The sequence below is a fragment of the Triticum urartu genome, chromosome 2 (genome assembly GCF_003073215.2).
Source record: "Triticum urartu cultivar G1812 chromosome 2, Tu2.1, whole genome shotgun sequence".
In the NCBI taxonomy this organism is placed as follows: Eukaryota; Viridiplantae; Streptophyta; class Magnoliopsida; order Poales; family Poaceae; genus Triticum; species Triticum urartu.
The window spans coordinates 208,141,004-208,163,030 of NC_053023.1; the positions used below are offsets into that span (position 1 = coordinate 208,141,004).

The following is a 22,027-nucleotide window of genomic DNA, read 5'->3' on the forward strand; positions in this document are numbered from 1 at the left end:
GATAATTCCCGCATGGGTTAATCACAGCCGATGTTTTGTAAAAAAAATGCATCTTGATGTTCTGTACAATGCACGGGCATCTTACTAATAGGAGTAGAGATTAGTGTCTTGCGTTGAAAGCTGAGGCACTTGGGTGCTTTGAATTTTTTATTATATTTTTTCCTTATAAGCATCTATCTAAACGCCTGGCATTGTAAATGCTCTTTTAGTGCTAGGTCGGGCCGGGTGCCCTATTTTATGAGCATGTTGTAACGATTTTCGTTGATTAACTAGGCAACTATATTCTACTTTTTCCGTCTCAAAATAAGTGTCTCAACTTTATATTACTTTCGTACAAAGTTGTATTAAAGTTGAGACATTTATCTTAAAACGGAGGAAGTACTTTTTTTAATGAATCGAGCTTAAGGGCTCTCAGGAACCGCGTATAAAAAAAAGGGTACTCTAACAATGACCATGAAGGTCTATATGTTGCGTCCACCCCTATAGATGTTGCATGTTCAGGCCAGTAGAGAAGCTGGGAAGTATCTGTCCTGAGCAATGCTAAGAAAAAGCATTAATGAATTCGGCACCCCTTTCTCTACTTAAATCAGTTTATAATCTGGGAATTTTAAACTGTTTCACAATGGCGCACGCTGATCATTCATCTGAATAAATGGAATCAGGATCAGGAGATAAGGAAGCTTCTCAGTGACCCTAAACAAAGTTCAACTTACAGACGCTTTATCCAAAAAATCGCCATGCTGCTGATTCAAGTCGCAATTTATTCATCCCTGGCCCGCGCACTACTCGTCCTTTCCGTTGCATCACCATTCCACCAATTAGATTGCATCTTTTTGCTCTTAAAAACCTCTTCCTGTCGTCCACAAAAGCCTATCCTGCCATGTTAACCTGAACCATGCACATAAATGAACTGGGATCAACTTTTCTTTCCCTAAAAATTGCACATAAACCTGATCGCTTCCATACCTGAAATCGTTGCCCTCCATGAACATGCCGAGAACTTGCATGCTTTCCCCTTGCATGTCACTTCAGCGGAGTATCTTCAGTCTTCAGAGTTCACACAGACCGACCAGCCGCTTTGCCATCACACCACACGTACTTGTATATATAAGGAGAGGGGGAGCTCGGTGACAGACAGACGGACAGACAGACAGACGTAACGGAAGTGAAGCATCAGTCGTTAGGTCCAGCTACTACTTCACACCATGGGCAACGGCAAGGTGTACTCGACGATCGTGCTCATCAGGCTGATCTACGCCGGCATGCACATATTCACCAAGGCGGCGTTCGAGGAGGGCACCAGCACCACCGTCTTCGTCTTCTACCGGCACGCCGTCGCCGCCATCTTCTTGGCGCCTTTCGCCTTCTTCCTCGAGATCAGGTAGCCGAATAGACATGACATGAAGGGTTTGTTCAGTCGTCGTGAGATGAGGTCAACTGAATCGCTTATCCCTCTCGTCTTCTCTGATTTCAGGCAGGGGTCGGCGCCACCGCTGACGTTCAGACTCTCCGTCAAGATCTTTGCCCACGCCTTCTATGGGTATGCGTCGACGATTACGACGACATCTAGATCACTGAAACTCCAGTTTGTTGCTTATGGTTTGTTCTTGTGTCACTCACTCAGGATGGCTGGAACGATAAACCTGTATAGCATTGGCCTGAATTATGCTTCGGCAACCTCTTCGTCGGCCATCTTCAACATCGTCCCCGTGGTTGCATTCATCCTGGCCGTCATGTTCAGGTAAGAAACTGGAAAGGTGAAATTCTTTTAGTGCGATTTTCTTGTTTATTTATCAACAAGTGGGTTCATACATACTGTAGGATGGAGACTCTGAAGTTGAAGAGCGTCCACGGCATGGCCAAAGCCTCGGGGATACTTCTGTGCATCGGAGGAGTGGTCGCGCTGGCGCTGTACCAAGGCCCCCAGCTCAAGTCCTTGAACCACCACCCGCTCCTGCACAGCACCGGCACGGCCGTGCACGCGCGCCCGGAGAAGAACTGGGCGCTCGGCATCTTCCTCATGACCGCGTCGGTCGTGATATGGGCCCTGTGGACAGTACAGCAGGTAAACTATTGCCCTGCTCCAGCTGCCTCGTGGAAGTGTACTCGTAGCTGACATTGTGTCTGTTGTTTGGCAGGGCCCCCTGTTGCTGGAGTACCCATCCAAGCTTCTCAACACGACGCTCCAGTGCACCTTCGCCAGCGTCCAGTCGTTCGTCATCGCCCTGGTCATGGAGAGGGACTTCTCGCGGTGGAAGCTCGCCGGCGGCATGAGCCTCTTCGCAGTGCTCTTCACGGTAAGCATGCACACTGTTCAACCAGCTAGTAGTAATGTACAGTAGCCATGACTACCGGCCGGCACTCAGAAGCGTCCGCGCGCGGCGTGGGTCCCATGTGTTTCAGGGCATTGTTGTGGCGGCGATCTCCTACTACCTGCAGATCTGGGTGATCGAGAAGAAAGGCCCGGTGTTCCTGTCCATGTCCATGCCGCTCAGCCTCGTCTTCACCATGGTCATCGCCTCCTTCCTGCTGGGAGAAGACGTGGGCCTGGGAAGGTACGTACCTAATAAGAACCATCATCACATAACCAAAATTTGTCTGATTCTTCTTTTGATTCGTGCACCGCATCGCAAAGTAAAAGAGTCCGTGTCACGAGCCACGACCCCGACCGAGCACCGGACGCCTTCGCTTTCTCAGATGCGAATCCAAATGTGTTGCACTTGCACATCTAATCATGAACAGTATGTATGTATGTATGTATGCATGACCCGTCCTGTCGCTTGGGTGCAGCATTATCGGTGGCGCGCTGCTCGTTGCCGGTCTCTATGCCGTGCTCTGGGGCAAGGGGAGGGAGGAGCGAGGGGCGGCCGTGGACGCCGCTCTGCCGCAAAGGAGGACGGAGGAATCCAAGGAGAGCGAGATCGTCCCGGACGCGACGGCCAAGGTTTGATGCCCACCTGGCCCCCCCTGGGTGCGCTTTGTAGTGGACCTCGAACATCTTATCTACAGTACGACTGGTGTTTTATGCCACGACGACGATGATGCTTGCTGTTCTTCAGAGTTCGGAATCATTTACGTCAGTTGTTTGTCATGTGTACTACGTAGTTCTTGCAATGTTGCTAGTTTATCGTCGGAAAAGGGATCACCGGCAAGATGCACGGCAGATGTCAAGTTATAATGGAATCTAGAAGAATTCATTAACATGCTGCTAATGGGACTGTCCAGTATGAGTTTACGATGCACAGAATGTTTGCTGATTAACCAGTTTGTCATCCATTCTTTTCACACTATAATATAATTACTTAACTTTCGAGTGGAATGTTTTGCTTCCCCCGGTCGTAAGAAGCAGACTACAAACTATAGTTGCTTCTGCTAATATTCTTGTCAACTCAAATCTCAGCTTTGAATGAACATATCCATCTGCCTCCTCAATCTTTTAGTATTACTCGTCATGCTTTGTATCTGCTTGATACTACATTTTGAGTTAAGAAAAGAACACTCTATCGAAGAAAAACTCCTCACACTCCAATTTTGTGGTGTCGGTTTGTCTTAACAACGCCAATCGAAGAAGTTTGTTAATCTGGATGAGAGAGAGTGAGGAAATAAGAGGTAAGGGAAGGCTATGAGCATCTAGCAGATCCCGTATAACTTCGACGAACTGCGTTTTCTCGAACCTTATATGGGACGGCCCAAAAAAATGGCCCGCGCAGATCCTGCAAATGACGCTCGGTCTATATTTTTTTTACGGGCGGCCCGTAAACCGGTCGGCTTTTCGGTATATATGCGGGCGCGGGTCATTTTAGGGTTCCTATCCGGCATTCCTGGCATCCATCTCCAACGCAAAATCCACCCTTCCGGCGAGAAATCTCCACCCATCTCGCAGCGATTTCCGGCGCCTCCAGCCGCCGGATCTTGGCGGCGATGGCATTTGTGGGTGTAGGGCATGGCGGCGGTGAGGGGTTCGGCGGGCGCGGTGGATTTGGGAACCGCGGGAGGTTCGCCGGCCACAAGCGTCGCAACAACGATGAGGCCGGTAGCTCCTCTATCCGCCCTCCGGTGTCGGACAGGCAAAGGGAGGCAGCACGCACCACATTATGAAGTCCCGCAACGCCAGAGTGAGGGCGTGGGCGAACGTCCTTCGCCTCCGGCGGATGTTCGATACGACCCTCCAACGGCTCCAGGCGGCCGAGAGACCGCATGGTGCAAGGCGAGGCAGGTAGCCGCCGCCGGAGATGCGGCTGCGGCTACACGCCTACCGGAGCTCCGGGAGGAGTACCACCTCCAGCAGACCCTCTCTGGGACGCTGCTCTACCACACGCTTCACGGGAACAAGCCTCCGCCACGCGAGGACGACTCCGGCGACGATGGCGACTCCGGCTCTGGAGCCTGACTTGTAGAACCAAGTATGAAGTAGAAGTACAGCCCCGCGTAGTATGAACAAGTTTAATTTCCATTTGAACTATGTTTACTTAAACTTGTATGAATTATGTTTATGTGGAACTCCGGTGATGCTTATGGCGTGAACTACTAGTTTCAAAATCAATTTGAATTGCGGTGATGTATGCGGGATCTGTTCTGTCTCCGCGCCTCTGTCAACCTGTAAATTTCGTTTACGGGAGCCCGTACACAAATTTTGCGGGCTGGCCGGTTGCGGGATCTGCTAGAGATACTCTAAGGGCATCTCCAATGGCAACCCGTAAATTTACTCCCACATCTGTCCATGGATAGGTCGGGATCAGTCCGCAGACACGGATGCGGGAGGCCGCCATCCAACACTGCCCACATACATTTCAAACATTTTTTTAACAAAGCGGATGAAACTCATGCAAACATAGCGGATTTCATATAAGCCAAATGAAATTCATTACATTTTGGACACATTTTAACTAAAATAACTAAAATTATGTGCACGTCCAGTCGCACGGACCTCCATCCCCACGACACGGATACACTACACTAGTCTATGGCCAGCCGCGGCAGATCCAATTATCTTCCCCATGTCCGGCGGCCCGCTCGCCGGACTGCCGTGAGCCTTGGAGGTATATTCTTCCATCGTATCTTCTCTATGTCCGGCTGCGCCGCTCATCGGAGTGGCAAAGAGTGTGCTTTAGCCGAAGGGGATTGGGGGCTCCGCAGCCGTGAAGCCCAGGCGGGGGTCGACGATGATCTGCGCTGAACCGGGCAAGACACCGGTTGTGTACGCCGGCGTTGCCTCGGCGGTGGCCTTCATGGGACCCAAGCGGCATCGGCCTCCCGTGTTATACTTCTCCTCGATGATGGCGGTGGGCGCGGACATGCGGGACGCTGCGTAGCTGACCTCCACCGGCAGGGCGCGGTCACGGACACGTTGAGGACGGCTGGTGCGAGCATTCGCAACATGGGACGCGTGCGACACATCGTCGTCCATAGTAGGCGCGATGTCTGTGCCGCCATGGTCTATTGCATGCCACCTCGAGCAACACATAACTCATTGGCTAGCTGGCTTGGAGTGGTGAGTTGCTGAACCACGCGCCGGCTCGGAGCTTCTGCTTCCGCGAGCTGGCTTGCAGCTACCTGGATCGTCGATGGAGGCGGAGCAGAGAGTTGCCTAGCTCATATTCGGCGGGCTCGATGGGCCACCCAGCCAGCTTGTTCGGATTCCTGCTTGCTGGATGTGATGGAGCTTGTGGAGAAAATATTGTGCAGGGAGGAGATGTGAGCGGAGTGTGGTGCGATTTTTACCCGGTGTCTTGCATCGCTTAAATGGGGGGGGGGGGGGGTACGGAGCTAGCGGTGTTGTACTTAATGACGGGCGGCTCGCGAATGCACGTGTGGCCGAAGTAGGTTTCTTTGCACACACTTGGGATTTAATGGAGGAAGGTGGGCTGTTTGTGGCTGTTTGAAAGCGGCGAGGAGGCGTGTTCAGCCGGGCGAGGAGAGAGCGACGCTCTCTCGACTGGCGCGCTGCTTTAGTGCGGGCAGTGAAAAGATTGCGTCCGTTTGCGCCGCCCTCATGTCTGGTCAAATCACACACATCAATGTCGGTCGCTGCATGCTCTGGGCAGGCATGAATGTGGCACGACAAGCGGCGCGACGTGCATGATGGAAAGCGCGGGAGGGGCGGATGGGGAGTTTGGGTGGGCCAAGGCAGTCAGAAGCAGGCATGGCAGCAGCCCAGACGCCCGCAAAGTCCCTCACGTGTCTCCGGTTTGCTGGAGAAAACACGGCCGATCGCTCTGTGGACCGATATAGGGCCATGTTGGATGGCCTCCGCGGGCCGAACAACGTGATCCGGACGTATGCGGTCGATTTGAGGGTCGCCGTTGAAGATGCCCTAATCTAAGAAGAACAATATAAATGTAGTCGAAGTTAAAATAACCCTTTCAACACCATAAGCCCAAGTAAAACGTAAGCTCAAGGGCCATGAATAGAAGAAGATAAAATTACAAGAGATATTTGTACTGTATAAATGAAACACTTTCTATAACCTACAAAATACTTTTATTTAAGATTACAATATCTATTATTTCTAAATAATCGATCCCATTAATTCTAGTTCTCTTAACATGTGGCTTTTTATCTCATCAAATGTGCCATGTCAGTATCCACTAACACTATTTTACAGCCCTTATGTAAACTACGTGCATACTCTTTGTACACACAATGTAAGTACAAAATATTTGTACATTAAAATGTTGTCACTTTTGTTTTAGATCATTTTCTTCATACATAATACATCTAAACTTTATATTTAAATTATACATGGGAAATCACCTAGTATATTAAGAACTAGTGGTTGGGGCCCGCCATTGAGGGCCTCTTGAGAGGGAGTTGTGCATGTATTTTTTTTCCTCTCGAAGAAAAAACCTCAATTTCATCTCAAAATTAAAAAAAAAAATTCTCACAACACGTAAACATCACATCCATCTAAAAAAAGCCAAAAAAACATTTTTTTAAATGAAAAAGAAACAAAAGTCTCACTTCCATCTTTCAAAAATAATTTCCAAAAAAATTCTCAAAAGAAAAAAAAAATCTCAATTTCATCTTTCAAACAATCAAAAAGTTTCTCAATTTCATCTTCCAAAAATATCAAAAAGTCTTTTGCCACAACCAACCAGCATGCGCCATGTGGCCATACTAGTTGGCCGCCATTCTCTTGTAGCTTAATGTGTTTGATTGATGGTGCATTTGTGGTGGAATGATGTTTTAAGAATTGATGGGACATGCGTAGTATTAGGTTGACAGTTTTTAATTGTCAAGTGTGATAGTTCTTTTGTTGACTTGTATTTTATATGCAGACTAACAAATAGAACAACAAAAGTAAGAAATGCATCATTTGGTTATAATGTTGGAATATTTTCCATTATTCCTAAATAGTTGATCCTCACTCACTCTAATTCTGTCAACACGCAACTTTCCACCTCAACAAGTCCACTAACACTATTTTACAGCTCCATGCAAACCACTTACATACTCTTTGTTCACACAGTGCAAGTATGAAAAATTTCGACATTAGAATATTTATAGCTTTTGATTTAGATTGTTTCTTCATACATAATACATCTAAAATTAACCTTTAAATTCCCGCCGCAACGCTCAGGGAAATCACCTAGTATATAGAATTGGGGGGACATTTGTGGTGGAACAATGCTTTAAGAATCGGTGGGACATTTGTGGTGGAATAAATGTTTTAAGAATTGGTGGACCATATGTGTCGTATTAGTTGGACATATTTTATAATTTTCCCATGTGATAGTTCTTTTGTTGACTTGTATTTTATATGCATACAAAAGAATAGAACAACAAAAGTAAGAAAAACACCATTTGTATATAATGTTGGAATATTTTGCTGATACAAGTGGAATAATGATTTGGAATTCATGAAATATATGGTGCTTTAGCTGCACTTTTTCATTAACAAAATTATTATTATGATGTGTGATTACTTGAGACTAACAGACAATATCTCACTGTGGCCGGAGTAGAAGGCGGGCAGTCTGTGGACGTTAGAATGCGGCGAGGAGGCGTGTTTAGCGGGGCGAGGAGAGGGCGATGCTCTCTCAGCTGGCGCACGGCTTCAATGCCGGTAGTGAAAAGGTCGCGTCAGTCTGCGCCGCCCTCCTGTCCGGTCAAATAACAGGCATTAATGTCGGCCGCTGCATGCTCTGGGCATGCATGAATGCGGCGCGACAAACGGTGCGACGCGTGGGATAGAAAATGCGGGATGGGCGGGTGGGGTGTTTGGGTGGGTCAGGGTAGTCAGAAACGGGCGTGACAGCAGCGCGGACACCCGCAAAAAGTCCCTCATGTTTGTCTCCGGTTTGCGGGAGAAAATACGGCCGACTGCCCTGCGGACCGATACAGGGCCGTGCTGGATGGCTTCCGCAGGCCGGACAACACGGTTTGGACGTATGATGTCGGTTTGATGGCCGCCATTGTAGATGCCCTAATCTAGGAAGAACAATATAAATGTAGTCTAAGTTAAAATAACCCTTCCAACAACATAAGCCCAAGTAAAACGTAAGCTCAAGAGCCATGTACAAAAGAAGATAAAATTACAAAATATATTTGTGGTGTATAAATGAAACACTTCCTAGAACCTACAAAATACTTTTATTTAAGGTTGCAATATCTACTATTTTTAAATAGTTGATCCCATTAATTCTAATTCTCTTAACATGTGGCCTTTTATCTTATCAAGTGTTTCATGTCAGCATCCATTAATACTATTTTACAACCCTAATGTAAACCACGTGTATACGCTTTGTGCACACACGGTGCAAGTACAAAATATTTTTACATTAAAAAGTTGTAGCTTTTGTTTTAGATCATTTTCTTCATATATACATCTAAAATTAATCTTTAAATTACGCGCGGGAAAATCACCTAGCATATTAAGAACTAGTGGTTGGGGCCCACCAGTGCGGGCCTCTTGAGAGGGAGTTGTGCGTGTATTTTTTTCTCTCAAAGAAAAAACCTCAATTTCATCTCAAAATTGAAAAAAAAACTTTCTCACAACATGTAAACATCACATCCATATAAAAAAATCCTAAAAATATTATTTTAAATGAAAAAGAAACAAAAGTTTCACTTTCATCTTTCAAAATAATCTCCAAAAAATATTTTTTGAAAAGAAAAAAAATCTCAATTTCATCTTCCAAAAAAATCAAAAAGTTTCTCAATTTCATCTTCCAAAAATATCAAAAAGTTTTTTGCCACGACCAACCAGCATGTGCCATGTGGCCATATTTGTTGGCCGCCATTCTCCCGTAGCTTAACGTGTTTTATTGATGGTGCATCTGTGGTGGAACGATGTTTTAAGAATTGGTGGGACATATGCGTAGTATTAGGTTGACAGTTTTTAATTGCCGGGTGTGATAGTTCTTTTGTTGACTTGTATTTTCTATGCAGACTAACAAATAGAACAACAAAAGTAAGAAATGCATCATTTTTTTATAATGTTGGAATATTTTCCACTATTCCTAAATAGTTGGTCCTCACTCACTCTAATTCTGTCAACATGCAACTTTCCACCTCAACAAGTCCACTAACACTATTTTACACCTCCATGCAAACCACTTACATACTCTTTGTTCACACAGTGCAAGTATGAAAATTTTCTACATTAGAAATTTATAGCTTTTGATTTAGATTTTTTTCTTCATACATAATACATCTAAAATTAACCTTTAAACTCTGGCCACAACGCTAAGGGAAATCACCTAGTATATAGAATTGGGGGGACATTTGTGGTGCAACAATGCTTTAAGAATCGACGGGACATTTGTGGTGGAATAAATGTTTTAAGAAATTGTGGACCATATGTGTTGTATTAGTTGGACATTTTTTAATTTTCCCGTGTGATAGTTCTTTTGTTGACTTGTATTTTATATGCACACAAAAGAATAGAACAACAAAAGTAAGAAAAACATCATTTGTATATAATGTTGGAATATTTTGCTGATACAAGTGGAATAATGATTTGGAATTCATGAAATATATAGTGCTTTAGCTGCACTTTTTCATTAACAAAATTATTATTATGATGTGTGATTACTTGAGACTAACAGACAATATCTCACTGTGGCCGGAGTAGAAGGCGGGCAATTTGTGGCTGTTTGAATGCGGCGAGGAGGCGTGTTCAGCCGGGCAAGCAGAGGCTGACGCTCTCTCGGCTGACGCGCCGCTTCAATGCCGGTAGTGAAAAGGTTGCTCCTGTCTGCGTCGTCCTCTTATCCTGTCAAATCACAGGCATCAATGCCGGCCGCTGCATGCTTTGGGCAGGCATGAATGCGGTGCGACACGTGGTATGGAAAATGCAGGAGGGGCGGGTGGGGTATTTGGGTGGGTCAGGGCAGTCAAAAATGGGCGTGGCAGCAGCCCGGACACCCGCAAAGTCCCTGCTTCCGCAGACCGTACAACACAGTCTGGACGTATGCAGTCGGTTTGAGGGTTGCCGTTGTAGATGCCCTAATCTAGGAAGAACGATATAAATGTAGTCTAAGTTAAAATAACCCTTCAAACAACATAAGCCCAAGTAAAACATAAGCTCACAGGCCATGAACAGAAGAAGATAAAATTATATTCTTCCGGTTGGCAAGATCTTCTCTATTAATCCAGAACAACATAACCATGGATCATCCGGAAAAGCGGGCTTGCGAGCAAAGTAGTCTCTGCACAGTAGGTTTGCTTCGGACACCTTATCCCGGTTGATCACTCTTCTTCTTTTGATTGAGCCCTTGAAGTTGAGAATATGCTTCACTTGACGGTCCATTTTCTCTTGCATGCTCATGAGCATAATCATTGTCCACTTCTTCGTCCGAATCTGAGGAATCAAAGAACTCGTCTTGAATGATTTGGTCAAGCTCCGTCAGTCCATACTCCTCGTCCGACGAAGTATCGAAATCCATCGTTTTTCCTAACAAAATTACAAAAATGCGGTCAGACAATGTGTCGAACACATCAAGCGCAAGGCGGAGCGAGAGAGTTACAGAACGTACCGCGGTGGCATCCATGCCGGAGATGACGTCCCACGTGGCGAGGACGGGAGAGAGGACTGCTCTGCTGGAGCTGTCCGCACAGAGGCAAGGAACGGTTGTTGAGCGCGCGCGGCGGTGGAGCTGCAAACCGGACGGAGCGGAGGACGAAGAAGAGAGGAGAGAGCAAATGGATCCGGCAGCTCGGAGGATGGATTTGGTGCAATTTGGGATGGGGTTGGGCTGTCGGATCCGACATGACGGGCGTGCCCGCCTCATATTTAGGCTAGACATGGGGTACCCGTCCGCCCGGGCATTTGAGGGGGGGGGGGGGGGGGGGGGGGGGGGGGGTCTGGGTCAAGAAAACGTGATCAGACAGTGACCGGGCGGCCGCCCGCACGTATGAGGTCGGTTTGAGGAAATCAGTTTGAGACGTCCGACTGTAGATGCTCTTGTAGTTTTAAGATTTACGTACGGAACCCACGTACGAAAGGCGTTTCTTGAGAAAACCACTCCTAGTTTTTTATAGCATTTTCATTATCAAATCAAAAGGAACCAAACGAGCCCTCCTTCAGTTTTAGGCATACTCCAACCGAGCCTAAAAAACAGAGTGAGTTGTACCATACCGCAGTACCCTGCAGGCCTGCACGACCAACAAGCCATTTCCTTCCCAAGATGCACACGAATTTCTAAACAACCAGACTGAAAACCCATGGGCAAGAAATCTCAGACCACGCGCCAAACATACAAACAAGAAACGTGGCAAATATAACGGGAGCCAGATCCTAATCGACGCAGGACAACCAGGTACACATACAGGCCATACCGAAAGTAGGCGATCGAGTCGAGTGAAGAATTCAGCGGCCATGAAGGGGAGGAAGAGGCATCACGCCATGTCCTGCTGCGTGGTGCTCACCGTTCTCGTCATCCTGGGCATCCTCTCCATCGTGCTCTACATCCTGTACCGCCCGCTCCCGCCGCGCGTGGTGACGTCGCCCGTGGAGACCATCGTCCAGGACTTCAGCCTCCTCCCGCCGTCGCTCACGCTGTCCGCCAGCGTGCACGTGATGGCGAGCAACCCAAGCCGCGCGCCGTTCCGGTACGGGGAGACGGTGACGGCGGTGACGTACCACGGCGAACCCGTGGGGACGACGGTGGTGCCGGCCGGCAAGATCGGCAGGCGGACGACGACGTGGGTGGCGCCGGTGACGGTGGTGGACGGGATCAAGGTGGCCGAGAGCCCGCACTTCGCCAGCGACGTGGTGGCCGGGGCGCTTCCGTTCGTGGTGGTGGTGAGGCTGGACGGGAAGGCGCTGGTGCTGCGCGCGTTTGAGGTGAGCGTCACCGTCGAGGTGGTGTGCTACGTCCAGGTCTACGTCCTCCAGGGGGACAGCAGCTCGAACTGCGTCTCGAGGGTCCGCACAGGGCCTGGACGTAATTACTAGGCGTGCGCCACTCGTAATCCATCCATCCATCCTCTTGTGCCACAATTTGTTTTATTTGTTCTTTCCAGTTTGTAAGTCGGAAACTATATATGGACGTTCCGGTTGTGAGTTCCTACTGCATACGTACATTCTGAAGCTGATTCCAAATGACCATGCCAATTTCAGTGGCGGGCCCATGAACTTTAGCACTGGAGTCCCACGGTTTATATACAAATATAATGCATAGACAACATAATTTCAATACCACGATTCAAACTTCATAAAATACAATCCAAAGACTATAGATTGGTCTAGATTACCATTATTGTTCTGAAAAATGTCCTAAAATAGCATTAAGAGGTTAGGGTATCTGCAACGCGTACCCTCAAACGTAACCATCCGGATAAAGTTGTCCGGACGCCACAAGCCATCGAATAATGTCCCGCATTTCTCCGCGGACCAGTTCGGGTGTCCATTTTCCCGCAAACTGGAAGCAAATAGGGGGCCTTTGCAGGAGTCCAAACACCCGCCACGTAGGAATCCGACACCCCGGCCCACCCAAAACCGAGACGGAGAACGCGCATTTGGAGCGAGATGTATTGTTTCCGCGACAACCTCCTCCCCCTCCCTCCCCCTTTCCACCCTCTCCACTACCATCCCACCGCTCTCCACACCAATTCTCGCCCTTTTCACCGCCGCTGCATGGACCCATATGAAAAGTTGTTGGAGACGGCGGAGGTGGAGGATCCAGAGAAGGTGGCGGCCCGGAAGATCAACTCGGAGACACGGCAAGCCCGCCACCTCAAGGCAAAGGCAAAGGATGGGGCAGGCAGCAAAAAGAATGGCGACTGGCGGGGCCTGGGATGGGGTGCAGGGGCCGGGCGAAGCCTGGGACGGGGGTCACCGCCGCCACCATCCATGCGCACGCCACCCTGGCCGGAGCAATACCAGCCTCCCTACTTCTACACCGCCAAGCAGCTCGGCTAGCAGTCCCCAGCATCCGTCGTCGGGCACTAGCCGTATTACGTCGATGTCAATGCGGGACCGCTCCATTTTGCCGAGTTGATATCGCCACAACTTGTCTGATCACGGACGCCGAGCATGGATCAGCTCGGTGTCCGCTCTCAGTTCATCAGTATGTCTCAACCAGGCGAGCCAGCGTACGATGACGCAAACAAGAAGATGATGGAGATGATCCACGACGTAGGAAGCAGAGGCTGCTTTGAGGACAAGTAGGTGGATGAATCGGAGCCGGAGGTGTGCACCTAGCAGTCGGGCACAAACATCCAGTCCAACACGTACACCCTACACCAGCCAGCTGGAGCAGGACAACGATGATGACCTTGATCCGGAGGAATTTTTTGCCAATCCAAAGAAGATGAGTAGAGAAGAAATCTTCAACATGCGATAAGATGAATTGTTGTGTGATTCATGGTTGATCACTAGCATTGATCTGATCCAGGGCACGGAGCAAAAGGGCGCAACATTTTGGGCCAACATTCGTACTTGGTTCCATGAGCACAATAATTTTGACCCCTACATCAACGAACTCATCTACAACCATGGGATCAAATCACTCAACATCGATGGTACATCATCCAAGAGGCCGCGAGCAAGTATCGCGGCCATCTGAAATAAATAATCGGACGGTGGCCAAGTGGTGCGCTAATCACCGAGCAAGTAAGTTGTTATATGTGTTAGCCATTTGACCGGACATGCTCTATGTGTTAGTCATTTAGCCAGATATGCAACTTATTGGCCGGTTATACTCTATGTGTTGGTCATTTGGATGGATATGCACCTTGCTGACAATGTTTTTCTTTACAGCCCTCTCGTGCGTGTAACTTGTTCTTGAAGGTGGAGAAGAGGATCCTCATCCTCATGCATTATTTATTGAAGTTGAATGGGGCACCCCAAGTGGCAACTATCCATTGTCAACTCCATTAAGACCGTTTGCATCAGCATGGAGGAAGAAGCGAGTGATCCAACTGACCCAACAAGAGTGGCAAAAAGATTAGAAGAGAGTTCCAGAGAAAGAAGTGGGAGGATGAGAAGGAAAAGAGAGAAGGGGCACCAGCCAAGATGGTGGAGGTTTGAGGACACCTTTTTTTTGAATTGCTTACCTCATGTGTCATGTGGTAGGTTCGAGGACATATTGGCAAAGAAGGAGGAGGCATGTGTTAAGACTTCCGGCGTCAAGGAGAAAAATAAGGTCAAGAGGTTTAACATCTTCATGGTGACCACCGAGAAGAAGCTCCAGCTCGAAGAGTGGACGGTTGAGCTCGCGGGCTCTTCGGAGGATACGAAGATGTTGACCATGAAGATGAACGAGATGGATGAGGATGTGGCGATGATCATGCTGCCATCCTTGTTAAGATGTTGAAGTGCTTGTCGGCCGAGCTAGAGGCGGCCAAGGAGCCTGATGGTGAGGAGGAGGCGGCGGCACGATGAGCGCGTAGGCTCGGATAGCAAGTACGGCAGGGGAAACAATCATTTTTTCCACTGACTATCGGCCTGATACTTTTGTGATGGGGCGCATGTAAAAACTATGAACATCAAGTCTTTTTTGTTGTGATCGGGTGTTATGAAAACTGCACTTTACCTTGCTAAATGAAAATGACCGCGGAGTTTCAGGGGATGTGGTTGGATGAACGGCTCCCGCACCCGTGTTCACAGATTGTCGGAACCAGTCCATGAAAAAATATAGTATCGATTTTAGGGGTCAGCATCGAAGATGTTCTTAGACAATTAGCCTCAGACATACAGCGTAAATTATTTGCATATTCAAAGGGGGTGCCATGGATCTGCCCATGACTAGTCCCACATTCCATTGCAACAAGAACATGACTTGAAGTCTAACTGGTTCTTGGCTGGACAAGGCAATTATAGCGCAACAGAAACCTGTGAATATTTTTGGGGGTAAGGGCATCTCCAACGACGACCCATAAATTTTCTCCCGCATCCGTCGGCAAATAGGATGACCTGTCAACGGACACAGTTGCGGAAGCCGGCCATCCAATGTTGGGGAACGTAGTATTTCAAAAAAAATCCTACGCACACGCAAGATCATGGTGATGCATAGCAACGAGAGGGGAGAGTATCATCTACGTACCCTCGTAGACCGTAAGCGGAAGCGTTATGAGAATGCGTTTGATGTAGTTGTACGTCTTCACAATCCGACCGATCCAAGTACCGAACGCACGGCACCTCCGAGTTCAGCACACGTTCAGCTCGGTGACGTCCCACGAACTCCGATCCAGCAGAGCTTCGAGGGAGAGTTCCGTCAGCACGACGGCGTGATGACGGTGATGATGATGCTACCGACACAGGGCTTCGCCTAAGCACCGCTATAATATGACCGAGGTGGATTATGATGGAGGGGGGCACCAGACACGGCTAAAAGATCAAATGATCAACTTGTGTGTCCATGGGGTGCCCCCCTCCCCCGTATATAAAGGAGTGGAGGAGGGGGAGGGCCGGCCCTCTACTATGCCGCGCCCTGGGGAGTCCTACTCCCACCGGGAGTAGGATTCCCCCCCTCCTTCCATGTAGTAGGAGTAGGAGAGAAGGAAAGGGAAAAGAGAAGAGAAGGAAGGAGGGGGCTGATACGTCTCCGTCGTATCTATAATTTTTTATTGTTCCATGCCAATATTATTCAACTTTCATATACTTTTTGGTAACTTTTTATATTATTTTTGGGACTAACATATTGATCCAGTGCCCAGTGCCAGTTCCTGTTTGTTGCATGTTTTATGTTTCGCAGAATATCCATACCAAACGGAATCCAAATGGGATAAAAACGGATGGAGCTTATTTTTGGAATATTTGGAAAATTCCGGAAGAAAAATCCACGCGAGACGGTGCCCGAGGTGGTCATGAGGTAGGGGGGCGCGCCTGACCCCCCTGTGCGCGCCCCCTACCCTTGTGAGCCACCCGTAAGGCGGTTGACGCTCTTCTTTTGCCGCAAGAAAGCTAATTTTCGGGAAAAAAAATCACGGCGAAGGTTTCAGGCCAATCGGAGTTACGGATCTCCATATATATACGAAACGGTGAAACAGAGCGAGAAGAGAACGCAGAACCAGAGAGAAACAGTGAGATAGATCCAATCACGGAGGGGCTCTAGCCCCTCCCACACCATGGGAGCCAAGGGCCAGAGGGGAAACCCTTCTCCCATCTAGGGAGGAGGTCAAGGAAGAAGAAGAAGAAGGGGGGCCCTCTCCCCTTGCTTCCGGTGGCGCCGGAGCGCTGCCGGGGCCATCACCATCACCGCCATCTTCACCAACAACTTCACCGCCATCATCACCAAATCTTCCCCCCTCTATGCAGCGGTGTAACCTCTCTCTTACCCGCTGTAATCTCTACTTAAACATGGTGCTCAACGCTATATATTATTTCGCAATGATGTATGGCTATCCTATGATGTTTGAGTAGATCTGTTTTGTCCTAATGGCTATTTGATGATCGTGATTGGTTTGAGTTGTATGTTTTATTATTGGTGATGTCCTATGGTGCTCTCCGTGTCGCGCAAGCGTGAGGGATTCCCGTTGTAGGGTTTGCAATATGCTTATGATTTGCTTATGGTGGGTGGCGTGAGTGACAGAAGCACAGACCCGAGTAAGTAGGTTGTTTGCGTATGGGATAAAGGGGACTTGATACTTTAATGCTATGGTTGGGTTTTACCTTAATGAATCTTTAGTAGTTGCGGATGCTTGCTAGAGTTCCAATCATAAGTGCATATGATCCAAGTAGAGAAAGTATGTTAGCTTATGCCTCTCCCTCAAATAAAATTGCAATAATGATTACCGGTCTAGTTATTGATTGCCTAGGGACAAATAACCTTCTTGTTGACAAAAGCTCTTTACTAAAACCAATTTAGTTGTGTCTTTATCTAAACAGCCCCTACTTTTTATTTACGTACTCTTTATTATCTTGCAAACCTATCCAAAAACACCTACAAAGTACTTCTAGTTTCATACTTGTTCTAGGTAAAGCGAACGTCAAGCGTGCGTAGAGTTGTATCGGTGGTCGATAGAACTTGAGGGAATATTTGTTCTACCTTTAGCTCCTCGTTGGGTTCGACACTCTTACTTATCGAAAACTGTTGCGATCCCCTATACTTGTGGGTTATCAAGACCTTTTTCTGGCGTCGTTGCCGGGAGGCAATAGCGTGGGGTGAATATTCTCGTGTATGCTTGTTTGCTTTATCACGAAGTAATTTTTATTTGATGTTCTTAGTTGTTCTTTATCTTTAGTTATGGATATGGAACACGAAATACCAAAAAAATTAGGCGTACTTTCTGCTCATGGAGATGGGGAACCTCCTAAAACCCTTGATGCTTGTTATGTGAAAGATATTATGTACTACTTTAATAATCGTGAGAAAACCCCATTCAATTATGTAATGGGAGTAACGTTGGATCAACGTGAATACTTTAGGGATTACCGCTTGACACAAAAAGGGAAACTATTATGGGATCAAATTCATATATTGAATTGGTATGCTAGGCAACTATGCTTGAGATATGATTATACTTGTTGCTCTAAGGTGAATGCTCTACACCTTCCCTTTTCATGTGAATTTAATGATAATGAAACCTTAGCTTCTTGCTAATGGTATATATTATTACTATGATGTGGAACAAATAGAAGAATTTGTTGCTTTTATGGGTGCTTATGAAATTGAATCTATGTTTAAAGAGTTTGAAGATTTTGATGATGCTGTTTATAGACCTGAAAATTTAGCTATCCTGAAATATTGTTATGAGAATTACGAATACAATTACGAAATTAATGCTCTTATTAAGAAAGTCTCCGCTGTCCAAGAAGAGAATAATATTTTGCAGGAATCTATGGAAGAAGTTGATGACACTATGAGCTCATTGGATGAAAAAGATGAGGAGGAGGAGAGCGAAGAACAAAAGGAGGAAGAGCAGATTGATCACCCGTGCCCACCTTCTAATGAGAGTAACTCTTCAACTCATACATTGTTTAATTCCCCTTCATGCTTACCGAAGGATGAATATTATGATAATTGCTATGATCCCGTCGATTCTTTTGAAATAGCCCTTTTTGATGATGCTTGCTATGCTTGTGGCCAAGATGCCAATACGAATTATGCTTATGGAGATGAACTTGCTATAGTTCCTTATGTTAAACATGAAATTGTTGCTATTGCACCCACACATGATAGTCCTATTATCTTTTTGAATTCTCCAAACTACACTATATCGGAGAAGTTTGCCCTTATTAAGGATTATATTGATGGGTTGCCTTTTACTGTTACACATGATGATTTTAATGAATATAATATGCATGTGCTTGCTGCTCCTACTTGCAATTATTATGAGAGAGGAACTGTATCTCCACCTCTCTATGCTTCCCACATGATAAAATTGCAAGCAACTGTTTATACTATGCATTGGCCTTTACTAGGTGTGCATGAATTGTTCTTTTATGACATGCCGATGCATAGGAAGAGAGTTAGACTTCGTCATTGCTTGATATATGTTGCTTTGTGCTCACTACTAAATTACAAATCATTGTTAATTAAAATTGGCTTTGATATACCTTGGGATCCGGGTGGATTCACTACTTGAGCACTATATGCCTAGCTTAATGGATTTAAAGAAAGCGCTGCCAGGGAGACAACCCGGAAGTTTTAGAGAGTCATTTATTTCTTTTGAGTGCTTTCATATAGTTTAAAAACAACAAAAATAAAGAGGGGAACCCAAAACTTTTCAAAAAGGAAAGTGAAAGTGAGAAAGACAAGCACTGTTGAAGTGAGAGAGCTCCTTGAACTTTGTTCATGCTCACGGCAACTTTGTGAATCTTGATTACAGAACCTTTTCAACAAAAATAATTATCCCCTTGTACAATTCCATTGTATTATAAAAATAATGTGCCAAGGTTTGCCTTTAGGATGTTTACGATGCTTGTTGGTTTGTGCGGTGCAGGACAGAAACTTTGGCTGTAGTGCATGAATTTTAATTTTTTTTACTAGAACGTCAAATGGTTCTGATTCTTTTTGCACCGTCTTTCTATACAAATTGTTTATTTTCCCTAATTTTGGTAGAATTTTTCAAGTATCAGAAGTATAGTGAATGTTCAGATTGCTACAGACTGTTCTGTTTTAGACAGATTCTGTTTTTGATGCATAGTTTGCTTGTTTTGATGAACCTATCAATTTATATCAGTGGATTAAGCCATGAAAAAGTTATATTACAGTATACACAATGCAAAAAAAAATATTAATTGGTTTTCAACAGTACTTAGAGTAGTGATTTGCTTTATTATACTAACGGATCTTACCGAGTTTTCTGTTGAAGTTTTGTGTGGATGAAGTGTTCGATGATTGAGAAGGTTTCGATGTGAGAAGAAGGAAGAGAGGCAAGAGCTCAAGCTTGGGGATGCCCGAGGCACCCCAAGTAAATATTCAAGGAGACTCAAGCATCTAAGCTTGGGGATGCTGGGGAGGCATCCCTCTTTCTTCAACAAATATCGGTATGTTTTCGGATTCGTTTTGTTCATGCGATATGTGCAATCTTGGAGCGTCTTTTGCATTTAGGTTTTTATTTTTATTTTTATTTTTATTTTTATGCACCATGCTGGTATGAGATAGTCCTTGGTTGATTTATAGAATGCTCATTGCACTTCACTTATATCTTTTGAGTATGGCTTTATAGAATGCTTCATGTGCTTCACTTATATCATTTGAAGTTTGGATTGCCTGTTTTTCTTCACTTAGACAACCGCCATTTGTAGAATGCTCTTTTGCTTCACTTATATTTGTTAGGGCACGGGCATATCTTTTGTAGAAAGAATTAAACTCTCGTGCTTCACTTATATCTATTTAGAGAGATGACAGGAACTGGTTATTCACATGGTTAGTCATAAAATCCTACATAAACTTGTAGATCGCTGAATATGATATGTTTGATTCCTTGCAATAGTTTTGCGATATAAAGATGGTAATATTAGAGTCATGCTAGTCGAGTAATTGTGAAATTGAGAAATACTTGTGTTGAGGTTTGCAAGTCCCGTAGCATGCACGTATGGTGAACCGTTATGTAACGAAGTCGGAGCATGAGGTGTTTATTGATTGTCTTCCTTATGAGTGGTGGTCGGGGACGAGCGATGGTCTTTTCCTACCAATCTATCCCCCTAGGAGCATGCGTGTAGTACTTTGTTTCGATGACTAATAGATTTTTGCAATAAGTATGTGAGTTCTTGATGACTAATGTTGAGTCCATGGATTATACGCACTCTCACCCTTCCATCATTGCTAGCCTCTCTAGTACCGCGCAACTTTCGTCGGTACCATAAACCCACCATATACCTTCCTTAAAACAGCCACCATACCTACCTATCATGCCATTTCCATAGCCATTCTGAGATATATTGCCATGCAACTTCCATCATCATCATCATATACATGACTTGAGCATTCATTGTCATATTGCTTTGCATGATCGTAAGATAGCTAGCATGATGTTTTCATGGCTTGTCCGTTTTTTATGCCATTGCTACGCTAGATCATTGCACATCCCGGTACACCGCCGGAGGCATTCATATAGAGTCATATCTTTGTTCTAGATATCGAGTTGTAATGTTGAGTTGTAAGTAAATAAAAGTGTGATGATCATCATTATTAGAGCATTGCCCCAGTGAGGAAAGGATGATGGAGACTATGATTCCCGCATAATTCGGGATGAGACTCCGGACTTTACAAAAAAATAAAAGAGGCCAAAGAAGCCCAAATAAAAAATAGAGGCCAAAGAAGCCCAAATAAAAAAAGATGCCAAAGAAGCCCACCAAAAAAATAAAAAAATGAGAGAAAAAGAGAAGAGGGGCAATGTTACTATCCTTTTACCACACTTGTGCTTCAAAGTAGCACCATGTTCTTCATGTAGAGAGTCTCTTGAGTTATCACTTTCATATACTAGTGGGAATTTTCATTATAGAACTTGGCTTGTATATTCCAACGATGGGCTTCCTCAAATGCCCTAGGTCTTCATGAGCAAGCAAGTTGGATGCACACCCACTTAGTTTCAGTTTGAGCTTTCATATACTTATAGCTCTAGTGCATCCGTTGCATGGCAATCCCTAGTCCTCACATTGATATCTATTAATGGGAATCTCCATAGACCGTTGATACGCCTAGTTGATGTGAGACTTTCTCCTTTTTTGTCTTCTCCACATAACCCCCACCATCATATTCTATTCCACCTATAGTGCTATGTCCATGGCTCATGCTCATGTATTGCGTGAAAGTTGAAAAGGTTTGAGAACGTCAAAAGTATGAAACAATTGCTTGGCTTGTCATCAGGGTTGTGCATGATGTGAATGCTTTGTGTGGTGAAGATGGAGCATAGCCAGACTATATGATTTTGTAGGGATGAGCTTTCTTTGGCTATGTTATTTCAATAAGACATAATTGCTTGGTTGGTATGCTTGAAGTATTATTGTTTTTATGTCAAATGATAGACTATTGCTTTGAATCACTCGTGTCTTAATATTCATGCCATGATTAGACATATGATCAAGATTATGCTAGGTAGCATTCCACATCAAAAATTATCTTTTTTATCATTTACCTACTCGAGGACAAGCAGGAATTAAGCTTGGGGATGCTGATACGTCTCCGTCGTA

The 22,027-nt window shown here is 45.7% G+C and overlaps 2 protein-coding genes across 3 annotated transcripts; both read left to right on the forward strand.

Annotated features, from left to right (window-relative positions):
* The first annotated feature begins 1,108 nt into the window (after nt 1-1,108).
* LOC125541422 (WAT1-related protein At5g64700-like) lies at nt 1,109-3,212 on the forward strand. Of its 2 annotated transcripts, XM_048704841.1 has the most exons (7): nt 1,113-1,381; nt 1,475-1,540; nt 1,625-1,741; nt 1,822-2,065; nt 2,139-2,297; nt 2,404-2,555; nt 2,791-3,212. In XM_048704841.1, the coding sequence occupies exons 1-7, from the start codon at nt 1,206-1,208 to the stop codon at nt 2,948-2,950; spliced, it is 1,074 nt and encodes a 357-aa protein (XP_048560798.1). In that variant the 5' UTR covers nt 1,113-1,205; the 3' UTR covers nt 2,951-3,212. The 2 variants fall into 2 exon arrangements, with proteins under 2 accessions (XP_048560797.1, XP_048560798.1); XM_048704840.1 differs by having other exon boundaries at nt 1,109-1,381; nt 1,475-1,741.
* Nucleotides 3,213-11,688: 8,476 nt separating this feature from the next.
* LOC125541423 lies at nt 11,689-12,515 on the forward strand. Its single transcript, XM_048704842.1, has one exon. It carries the CDS (start codon nt 11,822-11,824, stop codon nt 12,398-12,400), a length of 579 nt encoding a protein of 192 aa, XP_048560799.1. The 5' UTR covers nt 11,689-11,821; the 3' UTR covers nt 12,401-12,515.
* The last annotated feature ends 9,512 nt before the right edge of the window (nt 12,516-22,027 follow it).

Bases quoted from the DNA above. Each gene is read 5' to 3' on its own strand.
- LOC125541422 (XM_048704840.1), top strand. From the start codon at position 1,206: ATGGGCAACGGCAAGGTGTACTCGACGATCGTGCTCATCAGGCTGATC. The intron at 1,742-1,821 runs GTAAGAAACTGG...TACATACTGTAG, and splicing joins ATCCTGGCCGTCATGTTCAG to GATGGAGACTCTGAAGTTGA. The intron at 2,556-2,790 runs GTACGTACCTAA...GCTTGGGTGCAG, and splicing joins GAAGACGTGGGCCTGGGAAG to CATTATCGGTGGCGCGCTGC.
- LOC125541423 (XM_048704842.1), top strand. From the start codon at position 11,822: ATGAAGGGGAGGAAGAGGCATCACGCCATGTCCTGCTGCGTGGTGCTC.